The sequence below is a fragment of the Pagrus pagrus genome (genome assembly GCF_965226575.1).
Source record: "Pagrus pagrus genome assembly, chromosome: 7".
Classification (NCBI taxonomy): Eukaryota; Metazoa; Chordata; class Actinopteri; order Spariformes; family Sparidae; genus Pagrus; species Pagrus pagrus.
In genome coordinates, this window is record NC_140191.1 from 14,063,993 (window position 1) to 14,083,810 (window position 19,818).

Sequence of the window (19,818 nt, forward strand, 5' to 3'; positions counted from 1 at the left end):
ATTGTTCCTTATTCTCACGTCCCATTTTCCATACATATTCAAACTACTTACTACTCACTCCACTGTACAAACCTACTTTCGCTCCTCATTTTTTCTATTTCCTGTAGGCCTCAGTTTGCTTATTAAGATGTTACCATTGAAAATAATGTCTATATTTCTCTATTATAACTTGCATTATGCACAGTCTATGGAGCTGGTAAGTAAGCATTTTTTCATTTTGTTAACGTATCAAATTACCATAACATCATATTTTCCAAGCCACCCATTTTATTACAAAATGTTTTAGGTATGTGCAACCCTGAAGTGTAGGCGTAAGGTGTAAGGTTGTCCAGCATTATTACCTGATGTGACCTTAATTATTTTGGTGTATATTATACTTGAGGAAGAACAACTCTGCACACTCAGGTCCAAGGCAGATGTTAAATTAAAAAGCCAAGCTTTCATTATAATAAATATATTGTGCTATATTGTACCTTAGTGCGCAGAGCCTTTCTTTTCTGTCATGTATTAGTGATGCAAGCAAAAGTTTATACTTTGCTCCCATGGGGCATATTTCAAAAAAGGTGTGTTTAATTAAAATAATTTCAACTGTTAATCACACAGATAACCTGGATCCACCACCAGTACTTCTATGCAGGAACAGGAGTTGGTTTATGGATCTCTGTATACCCTGTCCTTGATGGGAAGTTTAGTGTTTGTGATGATCCACACAGGCCCGGATACATTTGAAAACAGTTAATCTGGCCATCAAGTTTCAAGTTTCACTCATTAAAAAATTGGCAAGGCAGGGTACAACAGCATAAAAACACAGTTTTTCAACAGTGAAATGCATCAAACATAACAGCAAGCAACATTATGAGCAAAAGCATAAAATTAGGATGATAAACCTTATAATAAATATGATATTTACTGCAGAAAAGACCACAGGGAACAAAGAAGTTCATGTCCTCCGGTTCTACTTATCAGCACTACAAACTCCCTGTGCCACTGAAACAAGTAAGTGGGTGTTAAAGCTGCAGGCAGGAAACTGTGCTTGTGTCAAGTGTCGACGCAAGACTGGCTATCAACAGGCCCTGGCCCTTGTTCAATATGTGTCATTTGTAATCTTCAGTAATTCATTGCTAAATGCCAATACCTCATTAAAAATGCAGAGGGCCTTATGAGAAATCCTGCATCATTATCACCTCCTGAGGTTTTGTCTTAAAGACACAACCTAAATCTAGTGTTAAAAACATGAGGATATTGTCCTTATGATACATATTGCTAGATAAAACTGTGCTTTTCATTTTATTTACCAAAAACTGTTGGACGTAGCAAACCCCAGGCAAACTGTGCTGGTTGTCTACTGTGTAGGCCAACAGGTGATATTTATGTGCAGTCTGTAGTGTGCACTATATTGGAGGTGTTGGGAGGTTTAAGTGTTCACAGTGCACAGAGAGCAGGAGGAACAGGGGGCCTGTAGGGGGCCTGAAGCTTCTCTTTATCCCCGGGTCCCCACAGTTGGTTGTTCCAACCCTGTGTGAAGACCTCAACACAAAATATATTGTGAATGTGACAATATACTTGATTTATAGCTATAAGTGTTACTGCTAACAAACAAACTCAAATAAATTAAAAATGGTATTACTGTATTATTATTATTACTTTATTATTATCAGTTATTACTTCAAATCTAAGTCAATACTTAAGGGTGTGTTTAAAATAGGTATGTATATTATAAATACGTGTGGTTGTTTGTTATGTGTGTGCAGTGTGATTCCTGTTGTACTCCAGGATAAAAACACTGCTTGTAGGTTTGGGATCAATATCTTCTCTTTAAATGATGCATGATGAACAACTCTCTCATATTAACTTTTTAATAAGTGCTTATAGCCCAGCCTGCCTTCCTTCCCTCCCTCCTCTGCTGTAAGCTGAATCCCATATTACATTACACGATGCAACTTTCGCGCTGCTCCTCAAACCCCTACCAGCAGCCTACTTTAGCCAAGTCGTCGCCATTTTATTAAGCGTCTAAATAGCCCTCCCCAATCGCCTATTATGAACCGCAATGAGATCCTGTGCTGTGTTCACCGTTTTATCTCCTCCTCTGGCCACATGAAAATGGCCACGCAATTGCATTCCCGCACATCCACCAACCCCTCCGCGCGCTGTCAGCCCGTAACGCACACATGCAGCCCTCCGCGCCTCGCGCTGACACGTTAACGGGCTTGTATGCAAACGAGGGGGCACAATCCGAGCCATTATTGCAGGCGGGAGAGGAGATGTAACTTTCCCCGAGAGAAGTGAGGCAAAAATAAGATCCAGCGTAACCAGTCCGCCACCTAGCTGCGGAGACGCGCCGACGGAGATCTGTCGACTGTATGATTATGAAAACACCCGCGCCAATGTTGTTGCACAGTCGGCTCCGCGCTCCGATGAGACTGAAACTCGGTTTTAGGAGGTGTTTTAACCTCCGCTGGCCTTAGTTATGTAATCAAAGCAACATCTAATGCACCAAAGGCTCCGGATTGCCGTTGGTGCGAAGGGGAGAGCAGGACAGCAACACCTTAACCTCCTGCCTCAACGCAGTTGGCTCCGGGACGCGCTCTCGGGTAAGTAGCCTACGTAGCCTTATTACAGATTTTCATGGCAGTCTGTATTAATGTGTGCAGGCCTGTCATCATCAGCGAGCTCATAGCAGCGGCACAGGAGGGTTAGTGGGGATTTTAGTGCATCCGCTTTGCGCTAATTTTATCCCTTGTTGCCGAGTACGTTTCTCCTCGCATGGTGATATTTCTTATTTCAATGTTGCTGACACCAGCAGAAGGGCTGGCAGAGGACAGACAGGAGAGAGGAGGAGGAGGAGGGAGAAAAAAAAAAAAAAAAAGAAGGTGGCTCGGGACTAATCCACATCACAAACAGCACCAGCGAGCACATTTTGATGCTACGTAGCACCCCACTTCCATGTTGAGTTTCAGTGCGCGGCTGTGTGCGTGATTTAGGACGCCTAAATGTGCGTTTTATTTGATCGGGGAGATAGGAGTGACGACAACAACAACACGTGCATGTGTGTATCATTTGTAAGTGCGACAGCAGCAGGCGGATAGTGATTTTCAGAGGTGCGCAAAGTCATTATTGAGAAGGAAGCCCCTGTTGACGTCCTCAGTAAACCAGTGATAGGTTGCTCCAGTGCGGTAACACCCCCACTGCCCATACTGTATCTACAGTAGCAACATCAGTCAGCCTACGCAGCTGCGACCTGGGTACACAATGTACGACCAACACACTTCTTATTCACTAACTAGGCGAAAGTGCGTGCGTGTGTGTGTGAGGAAGAGGAGGAGGAGGAGGGAGAGACTCACGTGAGAAACTTCCCTCTGTGTGAGGCTTCATGGTTCAATATGTTTGAGATGCCATCACATCACAGCAGCCCTCATTTCCAGCTGGGCTGCCGTGCTCCTGCTGTTGTCAGGCAGATGATAATGGTGTTGTAGTTATTGATGATAACACCGTCATGGGATGGTGATGATGGCTGGAAATATGGTGGGCCATTATCGTGATTTAATCGTCGCCTCAGCGCTGCCGAGGAACCACACTGACTGTAGTGTCAAGTCCACCCATCATCCTGTCACTGGAAATAGCTTCTGGTCTAATGTTAGAATAATTTTGAGTTATGTCTGAGAGGTATAGCTCTGGAGAGTATAAAAAGCTATTAGTATGCACTTTGACTGATGTTGAACGGGCCTGGCCTTTTTTAAGTTTGAAAACCTGCCACTCTCATTCTCTTGTAGTCACTTTCGCACAACACCCGCATGACTCATACGACTCGTGCCTGTGCCGTCTTCATCTGCCACCAAGGTCACAAAAAAGTGGCTGCACTTCTCCGAGAGGACCGCTGTCCATTTCCAGGCTCTTTTTACTTTATTGTAAGGAGGCTCGGCCTTGAAAAATGCTCTCCAAAACTGTTACATAACAGCAGTTACTGGAACAGATGTTGATTTGAGCTCAGTATGATTCAAGGGAAAGGGTTTGGGTGTGGAGTGACCAAGAGGCAGGAGAGATAGCCCACTGAGCTCTTAAATGAAAACATTATCTGAGATGCTCTCGTAAGTTTAAGGGGGCAGCTCGGTGCGTCGAGAGACAGAAGAGCTATTTCGCAAGAGGCTCTCAGGAGAGAGCTGCAAGAATGCTTGGCAGGGTGTGTTTTATTAGAAAATGGATGAGTGTCTCCCTTAATGAGAGAGAATATAATGAAGGAAGCATGACAGAAGATGCTACTTCCCTTTGGTACGTTAATAAAAACGGGGCTGAGCACGGTGCGAAGGAGAGTGAAAGTTTTTTTCTGTTGAAGGGGAATGTTATTTTAGGGTGTGTTACTTGCTGTAATGTCACATTAAAAGTCAATTTACAATGGGGTCAATGAAAAGCTTACTTGACTTAGAGGAAGCAATGGGAGGAGGAGGAATTTGCACTCCTTTCCAAAAATAAGTTTTACCCTTTCCTACGGATTTGTGTTACCACTACTGAAAGGGGAGGAGGGGACTGGTCGGACCGTGAATGGAGGGATTTAGGCTGAAGAGGAGGAAAAGAACGAAGTGGAGGAGGAAATATGGTTCTGATTAACATGGATACAGTGTATGAGTTTGACCATTTTACTGTGTGGTCTACAGAGAGAGAAAGAGAGAGAGGGAGAGAGGGTGGATGGGACTAATAGAGAATGCATGCAAAAGCTTTTCTGCCAAACATGAAAAGGGGAGTTTCGGAGAGAAAAGAAAGTACAGCAGAGGGAAGGGTGGGAGGAGAAGTGCTTGTGGGAGTAGCTGAGAACAGAAGGCGCAAAGACAGTGGGGAAAGGAGGGGAGGAGACTGGATCAAGTGTTTGAATTAGTCAGGAGCTGATTGATTGATATATTGATTTGGGGGGAAGAGTACGGATAAGAACATAAGTAAAGCAGAGAGGTTTAGGGAGTGATGCTGTCTCTCAAGAGTGGCTGTTATTTACAGATTGTCAGAGAGAACTAGCTGAAGCTGTTTTTAAAGAATGTGAGTGGGTCCCTCTTCCAGTTAACGTCGACATTCTGGGAATCGGCGACGTTGATTGGCCCCTTGGGTTTTCTGTATGATGAGATCATCTCTGTGGACATAGACTTTAGCACCTCTCTACAGCTGCTTACAGGAAGGGGACTTTCCCCTCAATTCCTGTACTGCTGCTGCTCAGCATCTGAGCTCACTGAAATGACTAATCACTGGCCTCTCTATCTTTCTGTCTGTCTTTTCTTTCCTTTTCTCTCTCTGCCCTGAACTTATTCTCCTTCAGCTCAAGCCAAAAGGACAAGGGAGAGATCTTCCTTCGCTGGATGAAGGAGCCTGACTCTCCTTGGACCTTTTCTGGATATTGTTTTGGAAATCTCTCGACCCTCACCTGCACTCTACTCTTTGCCTTTGACCCCTCTAACCCCACCGGGGTCATTTAAAAGTGTTATACTGGAAACCACACGGCGTTCGACTTCTCCCCCCTGACTTCTCTGATGGACCAGAGAGTGAAGGGGGGAACGCCTCCCACCACAAACTCCACTCTGGACCCCACCTCCGCACCTGAAGACTCTGGACAGGAAGTGGCAGAGAAAAAGAGGAGAGGTGAGGGGGAGAATGGGCATGTAGGGGAAAAGGAGGAGGAGAAAAGGGGAGCAGGGAGAAAGAGAGAAGGAGACAAGGGGGCAGTGCTGGAGCTGCTGATCGAGGGGCGCTGTGGAAGCGCGGGGCAGCAACAGCTTCAGATCTCCGGCCGAGAGACGAGCTGCCCTGACGGGAATGTACGACTCCGGATCGGACTGCAGGCCAAACGCACCAAGAAACCCCCCAAGATCTTGGAGAGCTATGTGTGCAAGCCCACCATCAGGACCTATCAGAGGCAAGGCAGGGGGGCACTGGTGAGGGGGGATGGCGAAGGAGGAGGAGTGGGCCAGCAGCAGAGCAAAACCAGCTCGGCTCCAGACGAGGCAACCAGAGATCAACGCTCAGGCTTGGATGCTGTCCAGACCACATCCAAACAAACTGCATCTGCTGCTGCTTCACCGCCACTCGCATCATCATCATTATCATCGCCGTCATCATCATCCTCGTCATCGCAGCCACTGTCCTTATCATCGACATTTACGACAGCTTCCAGCCCGGCCTCAGTCCCTGCCATAACCAGCCAAGGGACCAAGTCAGCCAAACAGGTGAGTTAAGGACAATTTGCCTCACACACATACAGATTCCCTCATTCCAGCTGTCAGTACTGCTAATAGTGTAAATTAGCTTAAAATGGAAAAACAAGCCAAGAGTTACATGGCACACACTGTAAACTGTAAACCTCCAGACAGGCTTCTCTAGTGCAAAATCACCCAGCTTTGTGCTCAGATGTAATAAGGTCAAATGAGCTATTGTCTCGATACTGAAACCTAAGCAGCCCATTTAAATAAACAGACCTATAAATAGGACAACAGCACGGCAACCACTTGGAGCTATTACAGACATTGGTCCATCAGTCCCTATGACAATCGCCTGAGGGTAAGCTTATTGCTTTAGCCGTGCTAACGCCACTCAAGCTGCAGCATACCAAAATTACAGGACAAGTACGAAATGTCAAGCCTTCTCATCTGTATTAGTGGCAATTTATAGCTACCAATCGCACAGCTTTCTCTCTCTCTTTGCCCGTCTCTGCCTGGCTCTCTATATCTGTCCCTCTCTTCTATTTTTACATCCCCTCTTTTCTCTACCTGCTCTCATTTATCTTTCACTCCCCCTTCTGTCCCTGTCCCACTCCCTTCCTCTCTCTTTCTCTGCCTTTGTATTTCTCCTTTCTGTGTCAACCCCCGTTCCTGTTTCCATCACCTCACTCTCTCCTTATCCTCAGTATGCCCTCTTTTCTCTGCCTGATTGAGTCATTTTGTCCTCACTCTCTCTTTTAATGGGTGGACAAAAACAAAAGCATTTCAGTTATTGTCTCTTTCGCATTGTCCTTCACTGTCAACAACAAACTAATAGACGTCGCAGCCGTTGTTGTCTCTGACAGAGATTCCATCTTTGCCTTCCCCAGGTTCCTATCAAGCTGGCCGATAAGACAGAGGTGAATTCAAATGGCTCATCGGAGAGAGTGAAGAAAGAGAAGGTACCGAGTGTTAATGGCCAGCCTGTCCCTGCAGGACACAAACCCTGTTCTCCCACAACAGACCAGACAGCTTCAACTACTCTTTCCACCCAGTGCATCCAAGCCCTGTCTGCTTCAGAAACCAGGACTGAAGGAAAGACCTCCAAGAAACATAATGGTTTGGTACAGACAGCAAAACAGAAGGGAATATCGAATGGGAAAGGTTCTGCCGACATCATTGGCACTTCCACCTCATCAAAAGTCAAAGTCGGAAAACACAGCAGCTCCTCTGTTTCTTCTGTGGACTCCTCGACGAGACCTCCAGTTTCCTCCAGCACCCACAAAGAACTGTCCAATAAGAGCAGGCCAGACTCTCCTTCCTCTCTCTCGGTCACCCCTAAACCACAGTCCTCCCCTACTGCGGATCTCTCCTCTGCCCAGTCCCAAGATCAGGATCTCTTACTAGAGAAAAAGAGAGAGAAAGAGAGGAAAGTGGCGAAACGGAAAGACAAAAAATCGAAGCGGGACAGACTGGAGGCTGAAAGAGCAAAGAGTGAGAGCAGAAAGGAGGAAGGAAAGAAGAAGAAAAAGAAAGGGAAGGATGGAAAATCAAGACATGGTAAAGAAAAGGATGAAAGACATAAGACTGATGATACATGGAGGGATGAGCTAAAGATTGAAAGAGGAAGGTCTGAGAAAAAGAGGGATAAACTCAGCCCAGACAGGCAAAAGACAGAGGATAATAATGCAAAATGTGGTGAAACAGTTGATAGCGGCAAACTAGATAAAACCAGTAAGATAGTTAATCCAAGCAGGCCAGATGAGATAGACAAGACAGATGACGGTTGCAAGCCAGTCAAACAAGCTGAGCCTGCAACAGGTGATACCAGTAAATCAAAAGAACAGGACGTCTCAAGACATTCAACTGTGCCTCCAAGCCACCCCTCTTCTTCTGCTCCTCCCCCTCTGCCCACTCCTTCTGCCCGTGCCCCTGTTTCTCCCCCTTCTTCCCCCCAAGAGCAGGACAGCCGCCCGCTGAAGAAACGTAAAGCCAGACGGCCCAGCTGGACCAAGCTGGTGCACAGAGCTCAGAGAGCGGAAAATCAGGAAGCCCCTTCAGATTCCCAACATAATCCTTCACTAAGTTTCCCCCAGAACCCCAAAACATCACTTCCTGCCAGGGCCACTATTCAGCAGACTGATGAGTCACACCCAGCTCCCTCTAGTTGCTTAACCAGCGGCTCCTCCTCTATCTCTTCTACAACCAAACCTCCATCCCCCAAGCAGAATCACCCCGCATCAGACCCTAGCCCCCCTGTTTCCAGATGCACCATCACCCCTGCCCGAAAAAGGGGCCGCCCTAAATCCCACAGCTCTAGTGTAGATGAACCTCCCCCGAGACTTTCACCAAATGCTATCCCAACTGAGGTGCCTCTTCTGGGGTGCGACGGAATTCAGAAAGCGCCCGTGCTGGAATCAAGTCCAATCCTGCAAAGTGCTGCTCAGTTTAAATCCAGCCCCAAGAAGCGTGGCCGTCCTCCCAAACGACCCCTCCCCGAGGACCGGAGCGGAGATGCACTGAATCGCACTGAAGATACAGACAGATGTAGAGATTTTCATCCTCCTGAAAAGGGCAGGCAGCTAAAGATCAGGAGGCTGATTAATGAGATGAAGAAAAGAAAGAAGAGGAGACTCCAAAAGGTAATGCTGTCTGGGTACGTAGGGAAGGAGGGACGGGGAAGCGAGGCAGCAGATGGCGAGACTTCTTTGAGAATGTGTAAATCAATAGAGACGACAACAGTACACACGCTTTCGGCCCTGTCCTCGTCCTTTGGGAGCACGCTGGGCCCTCAGATCAATGTGAGCAAGAGAGGGACCATCTACATGGGAAAGAGGCGAGGACGCAAGCCTAAAACCCAAACTGCTCCGACAGTCCAAGTCAACTCCCAGAACTCCTCTCAGTCGTCTCTGTTTACCAACCCCTCTGAAACATCTCTCTTCTCCAACCAACCCCAGCCTCCTCCCTCTCACCCATTCCCCTCCCCTTCTCTTACCCACTCCAGCGGGGCCCAGAGCCCTTACAGCGAAGGCAGCCTCACAGAACCAACATCCTCCCTACTTTTTCCTCACCCCTTCTCCCTCCCTTCCCCATCATCCTCCTGTACCTCCCCGCGACCTCCCTCCTCCTCATCCCTCTCTCCCTTTGTGAAGAAGAGTTGTCCATGTCAGGGAAGGCACCACTTCCCCTTTCACCAGTCGTCGTGTAAGCTCTCCTGTCCCACTCCTCCACTGCATCACACTCCCGGCTCCCCTGGCCACCTGAAAGAGGCCACACCCTCCCCTAGGAGCGAATCACACAGCGAAGAGACACTGCCTAGCGATAGCGGGATTGGAACGGATAACAACAGTGTTTCTGAGCGAGGGGAGATTCGGGGAGCTCGAGGCATGCTTCGGCTGGGTCAGGGGTCAGGAGTGATCCTGGGGGGTCAAAGGCACCCTTCCTCTCTTATCGACCGTCCCTCTCCTGTCTCCTCACCCCTCTCTCACATGCCCAGACACGCAAACCCCATTGCCAACTCAACATCTGTGGATCGGCACCGAGACAGACACAGGCACAGGCGGAGGGATTATGACTGTTCCTCCTCCTGTACTTGCTTGTGCCCGTGCCCCTGCCCAGGACACAACAAGTGCACTCATTCAGATTACTACCCTTGCCTTGGGCACAATGCACTGAAGCGACAGAAAAATAAACACAAGAAGAAACACCAGCAGCTGCACATGCAGGATCCAGAGTTTCTGGCTGAGCTAGAAGACCTGATCGGTCAGTTCAGTGAGATCCATATCGGACGGCGAGGTTGGGCGAGGACAGGACTGGGACAAGGCTTTGATGGGAGTGGGAACGCAGCTGGAGGAAGGCGCCATCACTCCTCCTCCCATTCACACCGCTCCAACATCTTCAGGATCAATCTGAACGGCTTCTACTCACCTCACCCTTCACCTTACTCTGCTAATACCTCCTTCTCCCCGCAGCCCTTCTACCCCTGCCAGCCTGTGCATTGTAACAGGAAGCCAGACCGCAGGCAATGTGGCTGCCCATCAAAGTTCCAGGAGACCATTGAAAATATGGGCTTTTACAGCAGCTATCCTCCAGCCACAACACTTTACCACCACCTCCCCAGCTCCTACCCGCTTCCCTCCCCGCACCAGTACGCTCCCCATCAGTCCCATCATGCCCACTTCCTCCTCAACCCCGCCAGGTTCCACAGGCGGAGGAGCAGGTTGCTGAGGGAAGGAGCTTTGGGAGGAGATGTTGAGGGAGATATAGGAGGAGGAAGCAGTGGAGTAGGAGGCTCACACCTCAGCTCAGGGTTCACATCCAGCCTCTCCTGTGGCTGTGGGAGGAGCGAACACAAACACAAGCATAAACACCGTCACAGGCACTGTGAGCGAGATATGGATGACGAGGAGGAGTTGCACGAGGACGAGGAGGAAGACGGGATGGAGAGAGAAGGATTGGCCAGTTCAAAGTCAAGGTCAGGATTCATTTTGGGCCAAGGAGAAGGAGTAAGGAAAGGGCCAAGAGGAATGGGGAGTATGCTGTCTAAAGAATCACCTTGGTTATGTGAGAACGGAAATGATTCCTTCTCCTCCGCTGCTGCTGCCACGTCATCGTCATCCTCAGCAGAGAGGTACAAACAGACATCTCTCACCTCGCTGGGGCTGGGCTCCTCTCACCTGTCGTCATTCGGAGGAGGCTGGGGCGGCCTGGGCCAGAGCTGGACGAAATTCGGTGGCATGGGAGGGACAGGATTCGGGAACTCAAACCCAAGCTGGAGAAGCTTCACCGGGGAGCAACACGCAGGCCGAATGATTGCATCAGACGGAGAGGATGAAGACGATGAGGACGTTCAAGAGTCACACTTGTACAGAACGTCGCCATCCCCAACGCACACCAACCTGTTCACATCTGCTGCCATGGCAACAGGGGGGAGGGGTCTGAGGAGCAGATTGGCCGGGAGGAATCCAGGAAGTGGAGACAGGTCATGGAGGAGAGATGAGCCAGCTTGGACAGAGAGGAGAGAAGCAGGTGAGGATGCTTGAACGATTTCATCTATAAATAGAGCGCTGACATGCATGTGCTTCTGTTTGATTGGCTCAGTGTGATGCCAGGATGGTGCACATACTTGGACATACTACAGTGTTAGTATGTTTCTGGCTGGGAGCTGTCTGTGCTTCAATAATCTCCATTGTTAATATTGCCTCTTGAATTGTGTGAATGCATAGTTGTATTATGTTATTATTTCATTGGCAGAAAATATGAATACATCGAGTACGGACAGTAATTTAGAACATCAACTGTGCTTGTCATTTTAAATCCATGAATAGCACCCAGATCCTGACAGCTAGCTGAGTGATTTTATGCCAAGAGGCTCTTCAAAATGCACAGCGTGACAGATTTTTATGTTTGCACAATGTGGAGATGAGACCAATAGTTTGCCCAATATAGTGACAGCAGTGCTTTTTCTCAGGTGTTGTTGAGCCACACATCAAAGCCTGGAGGGTGTTTGAGAGGAAATCAGACTCCGTTCTTTTTATAGCCAATTTCAGACTCCCTCTGCTGTGCAGGGGACGTGCCGAACACCCACCCCCCCCCGACACACACACACACACATACAAATGCAACCACTCAGCAACCACTCTCTGCTCTCTGTTGGAATTTTTAAGAAGTGTTATAGCAGGAGGGCAGCATCTTGATGGGAGTCTTTCCAGAAAATCTTTGAAATCTTCCCGGTCTGCAGCGAACCGCACGCTGTTGCAGGCCGGGGCTATACCCAGTGAACACAGTCATTAGTTAACCGCCAGATTGGCTATTTAAAGCCTGGCCTATCCCTCACTGCTGGCCAACGGGGCCTATTTGACTTGGAAAAATCAAATAAGGAAAAGAGTGGCCAGTCTTGTCGGGGACTGCGGAAAATGGAACAAAAAGATAAATGACCTCAGTAGTGATTGATTGAGGAATAGCGGGAAGGTCAGGATGGGGGCAACGAGAGCTTGTGAGTGGAAAATGTTGTTTTTGAAAAAGGTGGAATACATTTGACATCGGTTCATCATCTAACTGAACACACATGTGTTTTGAAGTACAGCACGCTAGCGCGAGCACACACACTTTTTTCTCTCTGCTCAGCTTTTTGGGATTGTGCTCCACGTGTGCATGCCCATATTAAAACGCATGCATTCTGCAGTGTTTGTCTCCATTCTTGTGGTTTTTTGCTGTCTGAGTGTGCGTACATAAATCACTTCTTAATGCATTTCCCAGAAGTGATCTGGTCAGAGGAAATGTTGTGACTCACCTAATATGTGGCCCCGCATGACTCAGCCTAGACTAGCCTCACCTCACACCTCCTGCTGGCTCAATCACTGATCCACATCTGTCTCATTTCCTCTCTGCCACTTACACCCCACCCTTCCCTCCTGCCTCCTCCTGCCTCCCCTCCCAACTCTTTCTATTTCAATGACTGCAGGTTTACAAGGTGACTCGAGAAGCCTGGGGCTGCAGAAAAGTGTGCCAACGTCAGACAGTGTGGCAGGGAAAAACAAAAGAAGGCCAGGGCGGCCCAGAAAGCACCCACTGCCCTCCACCGTATCCTCCCCCACGCACTCATCTGCGCCTCCCTCCATGTCATCGCCTGACCTCTTGCCAGGACACGGCCACAACAGAGATGGGAGAGAAGTGGGAGGGAGAAAAGAGGAGAGAGGGCCAGAGAGAGATCGAGGAGGCGACACAGTGCAGCAGGTGACAGATTTGGAGCTGCAGGCCAGGAGGAAGAGAGGACGGAAGAGAAAACATGGTGACTCTCCTTGTCATCAGAGGTAAACGCTCACAGCTGTGTTATGAAGTACCTGAGCTGGTTGACTTGAAAATTCAATACAACCACTCACTATTGCTATATTAACCCATCGTTTTCAGCACTGTGTGCTAAACCAGTGCCTTTTCTCTCTTTCTCTTTTTCCTCTCTATCGTTCTATCTCTCTCTTCATGCTTTCCTTTTAGTGTCGCCGAGGATAAACCCGAGGGTGACACCCCCACTGAATGTTTTAGCCAATCAGATGTCGACCAGGCTCCTTCCCAACCAGTTACCATCCAAAGAGAGGAGCGAGCAGATGGTCCTCCCAGGAAGAAGTTTCTGAGGGCAGGACTTTACTCTGATGATTACAAAACCACAGAGTGAGTTGGAGTCATAAACAAACTGTTAAAACATTGTTTCTGTTATTATTTTTTTTCCCCCCTGTTTATGTATTTAATGTGTTTCTCTCCTAGTCCCCCCTCCTCCCAAGCCCAGCAGTTGTGCAGAGAGAGTATGGAGTACACACCAGAGGAGCGTGAATACAGCCTTTTACCTGCTCCCATGCATGTTGGTGAGTAAATAAGAAAATGATGCTGCTGTAATTTGTTGTATCTGCGGTAGCTCATCCGAACTCCCTTTGTGTCCTCCAGGGAAATACCTGAGGCTGAAGAGGATTCATTTCCAGTTACCTTATGACGTTATGTGGCTGTGGCAGCACAATCAGGTACAGTAGAGCCTGATAATGCAGAATCAGGATCAAGCTGAAGCATCTTTGAGGATTAAAGTGATGGGGGCACATGTTAACTCTCATGCTGTGTTGCTGCAGCTTCAGAGGCAGCCTGCTGTCCCCCTGAAGAGGAAGCGGCGCTACTGTGAGTTGCCAGAGTGGGACGTGTTGTCTTAAGGTTTAGTTGATGGATCGGATCAATACTCTTATACACTGTGTCTCTCTCTCTGTTTCACTCAGGCCGGCTGAAGGAGAGGACTTCATCCTCTCTCAGGACAGCGGTGAGTCCATGTGGCTTCGAGGGACAGTTCACCCCAAAATCAAAAATATATATTTAGCGCTATTTATCCATCTGGAATTTTTAAATGTGAGTTATCATGTTTTGGAGATATGGTGTGTAGAGATATCTGCCTTCTCTTGAATATAATGGAACAAGAGGGCACTCAAAGCACCCAAAAAAAAAATTTGAAAGACTCAACAACAATGTTTCTTTCCAGAAGTTATGACGCAGTTACTCAAGATACTCCACAGACCTTGTTGTGATATGTGTCATGTAGAAACTGATTTATTTCTACTGAACTACTCCTGCCAAAAGGAAGCATGACCAGTCTTCTTCCTCGACTGAGCTGTAACATTAACTAGCTTAGTTAGCTAGCACGTTTCCTTCTTTGAGCACCACAAGCCAAGTGCCATCTAGTTCTCTTGTATTCAGGAGAAAGCACATCTCTACAGCCGATATCTCTAAAACTCCTGTGGGCCAATGTTGGACTGCCATAAGTTTCAGTTCGGCCCACAAGATGTTTCTAATTCAAAAAGTAAATGTAAAAGTTGATTTAATGCCATTTTTCATTTTAACAACATGATACAATCAGGGTGGTGGTAACTAATTCAATCTAAATCTACTCAAATTACTGTAATTTAGTCATTTTACTATCTGTACGTGTGCTTTCATGAGTATTTTTCCAAGTCTGTAATTTAACTCGTACTTAAGTATGCATTACACTGTGTAATTTACTCAGTTACTTCTAAACCCTGCGATTAAAAAGAAACTAATACTCTGAGCAGCTTTTGAGAAGATTACTTTGTTCTTTTTCTCAAGTATTTTTTTAATACCAGTAGTTTTACTTGACACTGAGTAATATATCAGTATTGTAACTGTACTTGTACATGAGTACAGATTTTCAATACTCATTCAGTTTTCAGTTTTGGCCCTCCAAGGGAAAAAAGGTTTGGGCCCCCCTGATCTAGAAGGATAAATAACGTTACAAAAAGAAAAAATAAGAGTTTTTGACTTTGGGGTGTCCTATCATTTTAGGTTGATTCCCTCCAGTAAAGAATGCTGCTTTGATATCTGTTAAAACATGCTTATGTCCCTCCGTTTCTTTCTATTTTACAGGAGGAGAGCTCCAGTGACATCACCAGCCTGTTTCCTCACCTCGACATGGATCCTCTGACCAGCAGTGAGAGGTATGGAAAGAACACGGTGATGCACTATTCAAGACAAACTACTTAATGCGCTGGTACTGAACTGATGTCAGCGTGGATGGCTTATGTTTCCCCCTGTGTGCCCGGGCCAGGAGCTTTGTGGTGAAACACCACGTGTTCCTGGTGAGGAACTGGGAGCTGGTGAGAGACAGACAGATCCGACTGAGGATAGAGAGGGAGAGAGACGCAGAGGGAGAGGAGGGGGACGCGCCACATCCGTCCTGTGATGAAGCCAATGGGGACAACAGCCACATCAAGTCAGGTCCATGAAGCAAGTGTGTGTGTTAGTTTTTGTTTCTGTAGGTGTTTGTGTATGCTTACCTACGTGTATGTGGTTGAACTCTATACATTTTCATTTTTACTGTACATCTGTATAGATTTCTCCTGGTGTCCCGTGTTGTGTCTTTTACTTTATGTGTGCATGTATGTGTGCGTGTGTGTGCTCTGCTTACAGCCCGTCGTCCTCATATTTGGCTTGTCTCTCCATATCATACTCAGCAGCACAAACTAAGTGGTTTTCCAACCACAGAATTTCAGCCTGCAGAAATGTTTCCCCATTTCTGTCATCCACTCTTGGTGTCCAAGAAACCCAGCAGGCATCAACTTTCCCCATTAGCAGTGAAACCACACAGTTTCCATCAAAGACTCCCTGACTGATGGCAGATAGGAATCAAGTGAAAATAAGGACACTCGAACAATCAAAGATATATCAGTAAAATAAATGACATGCCATCTTTATTCCCTCCTGCAACGCCTTTACTAACATACAGAATGCTGTTTGATCTCTGACCTTCAGGTCAGCCAGTGGGGGTGGAGGTAACGGTTGTCAGCAGTGACCCCCACCATCAGAGTCAGGACACCTCCAGCTCGCTCACTGCCAGCCCCTGTGTGAGTGAACAAACGCACCCACGTAAAACGATCTTTTCTTTAAAGAATGCAAATTTCCACAAGGATGAAAATCTGCTTTTGCAATTAGCTGTGCATACTTTTTCACCACAGCCCACCAAAACCCAGAGCAGACCAGAGGAGGAGGAGGGAGAGGAAGAAAAACGAGGGGAGGAAGAGGCCTGCAGCAGAGAACAGAGGAGGAAACGGCTGAATGATTTACTTTTGACCCTGCAGCATTCATAAGCTAACAGAGAGAGGTGAGCTGAGCATCGGATACTAAAACAGGAGGGACTCAGGGATGTATATGAACACTTTTATTGATTGTATCTTGCCTTTGTGTAGGTGGGACCACTCCGAGAAAGGGACCAGGCCCACCACTGGACAGATGGACAGGAACTGATGTCATAACACTGCTATTAACAGTAGCAGTGCCACAGAGAACAAGCGAGCAAAAGGGAGAAGAGAGCTGGAGAATATTAGCGCCTGAAAACGCAAGAAAGACATCTCACACACTGACAGATGAGTGTGTTGAACCTAGCGCTCTGAAGGGCATCACACCAAGGATGAAACCATGGCAACACATCTTTTGTCCAAGTGGCGAGGGATGAGAGAAACGGAGATAGATTGTCCCGCATGAAAGAAAGAAACAGACCAGCTGAAATGAATTTGCACTAGTGCTGGATGAACAGGCACACTAAAGACTGTATGTATGCTGAGTGGACACACTATAAACACACACACATACACTTTGATGGCTCTTTACTTCGGCACCTTAAGACAAGACATCGTTCGGGGACTGAAAGCGGACATGTGCGGTACTCAGCATTTCGGCTCTGAAGTTTCCAAGAGACGAGGAGTTCACAATAACTGCCCGAGGGAACACAAATGTAGCCTGGGCCCTAACTAGGTCAAAATCGAACCCTCATTTAATCGTTAAGCTTTCAAAGTCACATTGCACCTTTGGGAAATGACACGAGGAGAAGTGAACCAGTTCCAAGCTGTTGAGACAGTGTTAGGGTTTTTCTTCACTTTACCAAGACAGTGTCTGCTATGTACCAGTGAATAGGCAGGGGAGGGGGGTGGGCTTAGTGATAGGAATTTTGGCATCGCTGCAAGAGAATTTCTAATGAGGTTTTAAGAAAGAAGTTATTTTTGAAAAAAAAAAAAAAAAAAGAGGACAGCTTGAGTACTGTCTGCTTAAGAAATGGACAGAATATATTCATGATAGGAATGTTTATTGTTGACTATTTTCAGTATTGCTTCCTGGGGAAGGGAGGGAGAGGGGTAAAAAGTGTTTTGTTTACTTCGGACTGCCTTTGAGAATGTTTCGCTCTTTGCTCCAGAGCTGTGACAATCAGAATGTCCTCGGGGGGGGAAGAGAGAAAGGACAGAGGAGGAAAGGGAACGAAAAGTAGAATTGATTTGCCCCAAATGCTCTGTAGAAGTGCCATGTTGTCTCGTGTACGTACCTAAGCGAACTCATGCAGTCTTTAAAAGCAATATCTCCTCTGATAAGGACTATATAAGGACTTCCTTTGTTATGTTTTTTTTTTGTTTTGTTTTTTGTTTTTTAAAGTTGTGAATATTTGAGGATTGGAGGTCTTTTTCGTTTCTGTACAGTTGCAGAGTAGATTGTTCTCATCTTAGGAGCATCGGGCTAAGAAACCATAAGCGTTTAGTTTCATGTGAATGTACATAGAGAGAGAGAGGGAGAGGGAGAGAGAGACCTGTTTTTCCTTCTATCAGCAGTAGCGTGTTAAAGTAGTATTATACATGACAATACTATTGGGATTATACATAAACTTAATAATCAAATCTTTCATTTTACTAACATGTTTTTAACAGATTATACAGCTGACCAATATACCAGTCATTTCTCCTTCAAGTTGACTATGATTGTATATGATTTTTTTTGTAGAATGACATAATTTTGTCTCTTATTTTTTAGCCGAGCGTACGTTGTTTGTTTGTTTTTTTATTGGTCAGACAATCAGTGACAGTGACTTAGTTTTTTCCAGTGTTTAAATTTCTGCTCTCTTTCAGTAGTGTGGCTTCTAATAACAAAAAGCCAAGAAAGTGCAATTTCTTTGATTGTTTACATACTGTATGTATATTTTTCCTCTTTCCTTTTTTAACTAAGAGCACTACATTATTGCCAGTGGATGATTAACTTTATAGCAAAGGTACACATACAGAGTTATTTATCTAGTTTGCATGACATGTAACCTTTGCCTGTTGCCTCCGACTACGTGCATCTGAAAAACAAAACATCAAAAACAGTTATAACTCAACGCCATAGAATGTCAGCTCCGACTCTTTGCCTCTATAACCATAATAATAAAAGCATTTTATGTCTACTAGTACTAAACCCTGCGGACTTGTGGTGTGTCAGTTGTTTGGGGAGGTTACTGCAGTGATTTTAATCAGCTCGAGCTAACAGTGCTATCTAGTGGTGTTAGATTGTATATCTCGCACTGTGTTGTCCTCCATAATGACCCACAATGGAGGACGCTATCAAAGGAACACGGTTACAAGATGGGGGAGGGCTGCAGCTCACACCAGAGATTTATTCTCCTCTTTCTGCCCTTCACAACATCCGAGGGCATCCGGGGATCTGTAGATCGGAACAAAGAACTGAGACAAGTATTCTCCATGGACTTAAAAGGGACGGAGTTAGGTGTTGAAAGTGTTTTATAGAAGAAAGAAAGAATTGTGAGGTTTCACTTCCTTTTGCGATCTGACTCATGTGGGTTGTTTCCTGTCGTGTTTCAGAGAGCAACAAATACTTGACTTTTAATTTATGTTGTCTGAGGAAGGTATCCTCTACATTTATCCATAATGGCTCACATTTTTGAAAAAAGTACCCTAAAGTCACATATAATATCACCCTTACATTCACTTTTACCAAAATATTACAATGATAAAAGTGAAAGTCACCCATATAAAAAAAGGAGAGTCTTAAAGAAACTGATATTAAGTATCAGAAATAATTGTATGGCAATAAATGTTGTAAAAGTAAATAATACATATTTACATGAATGTATATACTGTTTACTAAGGCCAGACAGGCTACGAATAGGACACAGGCACTGGGACAATTGCACCTACAATTAGGTGTTTTGTAGTGTTGGAATGCAACTAAAGTACTCTACTTAAGTACAAAGTCAAGGTACTTGAGTATTTCCATCTAACTAGTTCATCCAACTATACTATCCTTCTATTCTACTACAAATCAGAGGCGAGAGTTACAGATTACAATCATGAATTTCAATTTTCTCATAATCTGAAGGATTTTTATGTGTGAAGAAAATTCTCCTACTTCTTGAACCAAATTAACTATTTAAAACTCATTGTCACTACAGCTGAGTATAGTTCAAAAATGTTTGATACTGGTACCAGTACCAACACCTTGACTTCGATACCAAATCCATCAAATTTAGAAATCCGTTTTAACGAAGGATTACATTAAACATTACAGTAAAAATCTTTCGTTTTATTTTTCAGCTCCTTGCCTTTTTTTACAGACTCCTTTAAAACTGTTTCATAACACAATGAAATATAAACCTAATTACCACAGTGTGGTGAGCTCCGTCTCTAGGCATGACCTTGTGTTTTTCCTGCATGCCTGGAGACAGCCAATCACCAGCACTGTTAGATCTTCCCACATCAAGCTTGCTGCATGCTTATTGGCTCGCAGAGGCTGGTGAGGTTATTTCCCGAGGTATGAAAATTTGGTATCGAATGACAAGACATTTTTCAAT

The 19,818-nt window shown here is 45.9% G+C and overlaps 1 protein-coding gene across 7 annotated transcripts; it reads left to right on the top strand.

The window, feature by feature from the left end:
• The first annotated feature begins 2,079 nt into the window (after positions 1–2,079).
• LOC311260597 (uncharacterized protein) lies at positions 2,080–18,430 on the top strand. Of its 7 annotated transcripts, none has more exons than XM_084358627.1 (14): positions 2,083–2,591; positions 5,297–6,200; positions 7,061–11,198; positions 12,634–12,982; positions 13,164–13,337; positions 13,431–13,528; positions 13,608–13,681; positions 13,784–13,829; positions 13,925–13,965; positions 15,081–15,151; positions 15,262–15,431; positions 15,966–16,079; positions 16,169–16,314; positions 16,400–18,430. In XM_084358627.1, exons 2-13 carry the CDS (start codon positions 5,508–5,510, stop codon positions 16,270–16,272), a joined length of 6,072 nt encoding a protein of 2,023 aa, XP_084214753.1. In that variant the 5' UTR covers positions 2,083–2,591; positions 5,297–5,507; the 3' UTR covers positions 16,273–16,314; positions 16,400–18,430. The 7 variants fall into 7 exon arrangements, 5 of the variants coding, with proteins under 5 accessions (XP_084214756.1, XP_084214754.1, XP_084214755.1 ...); XM_084358626.1 differs by having other exon boundaries at positions 2,084–2,591; positions 15,966–16,057; XR_014623040.1 differs by lacking the exon at positions 16,400–18,430 and having other exon boundaries at positions 2,082–2,591; positions 15,262–15,426; positions 15,966–16,057; positions 16,169–16,310.
• Positions 18,431–19,818: the final 1,388 nt, after the last annotated feature.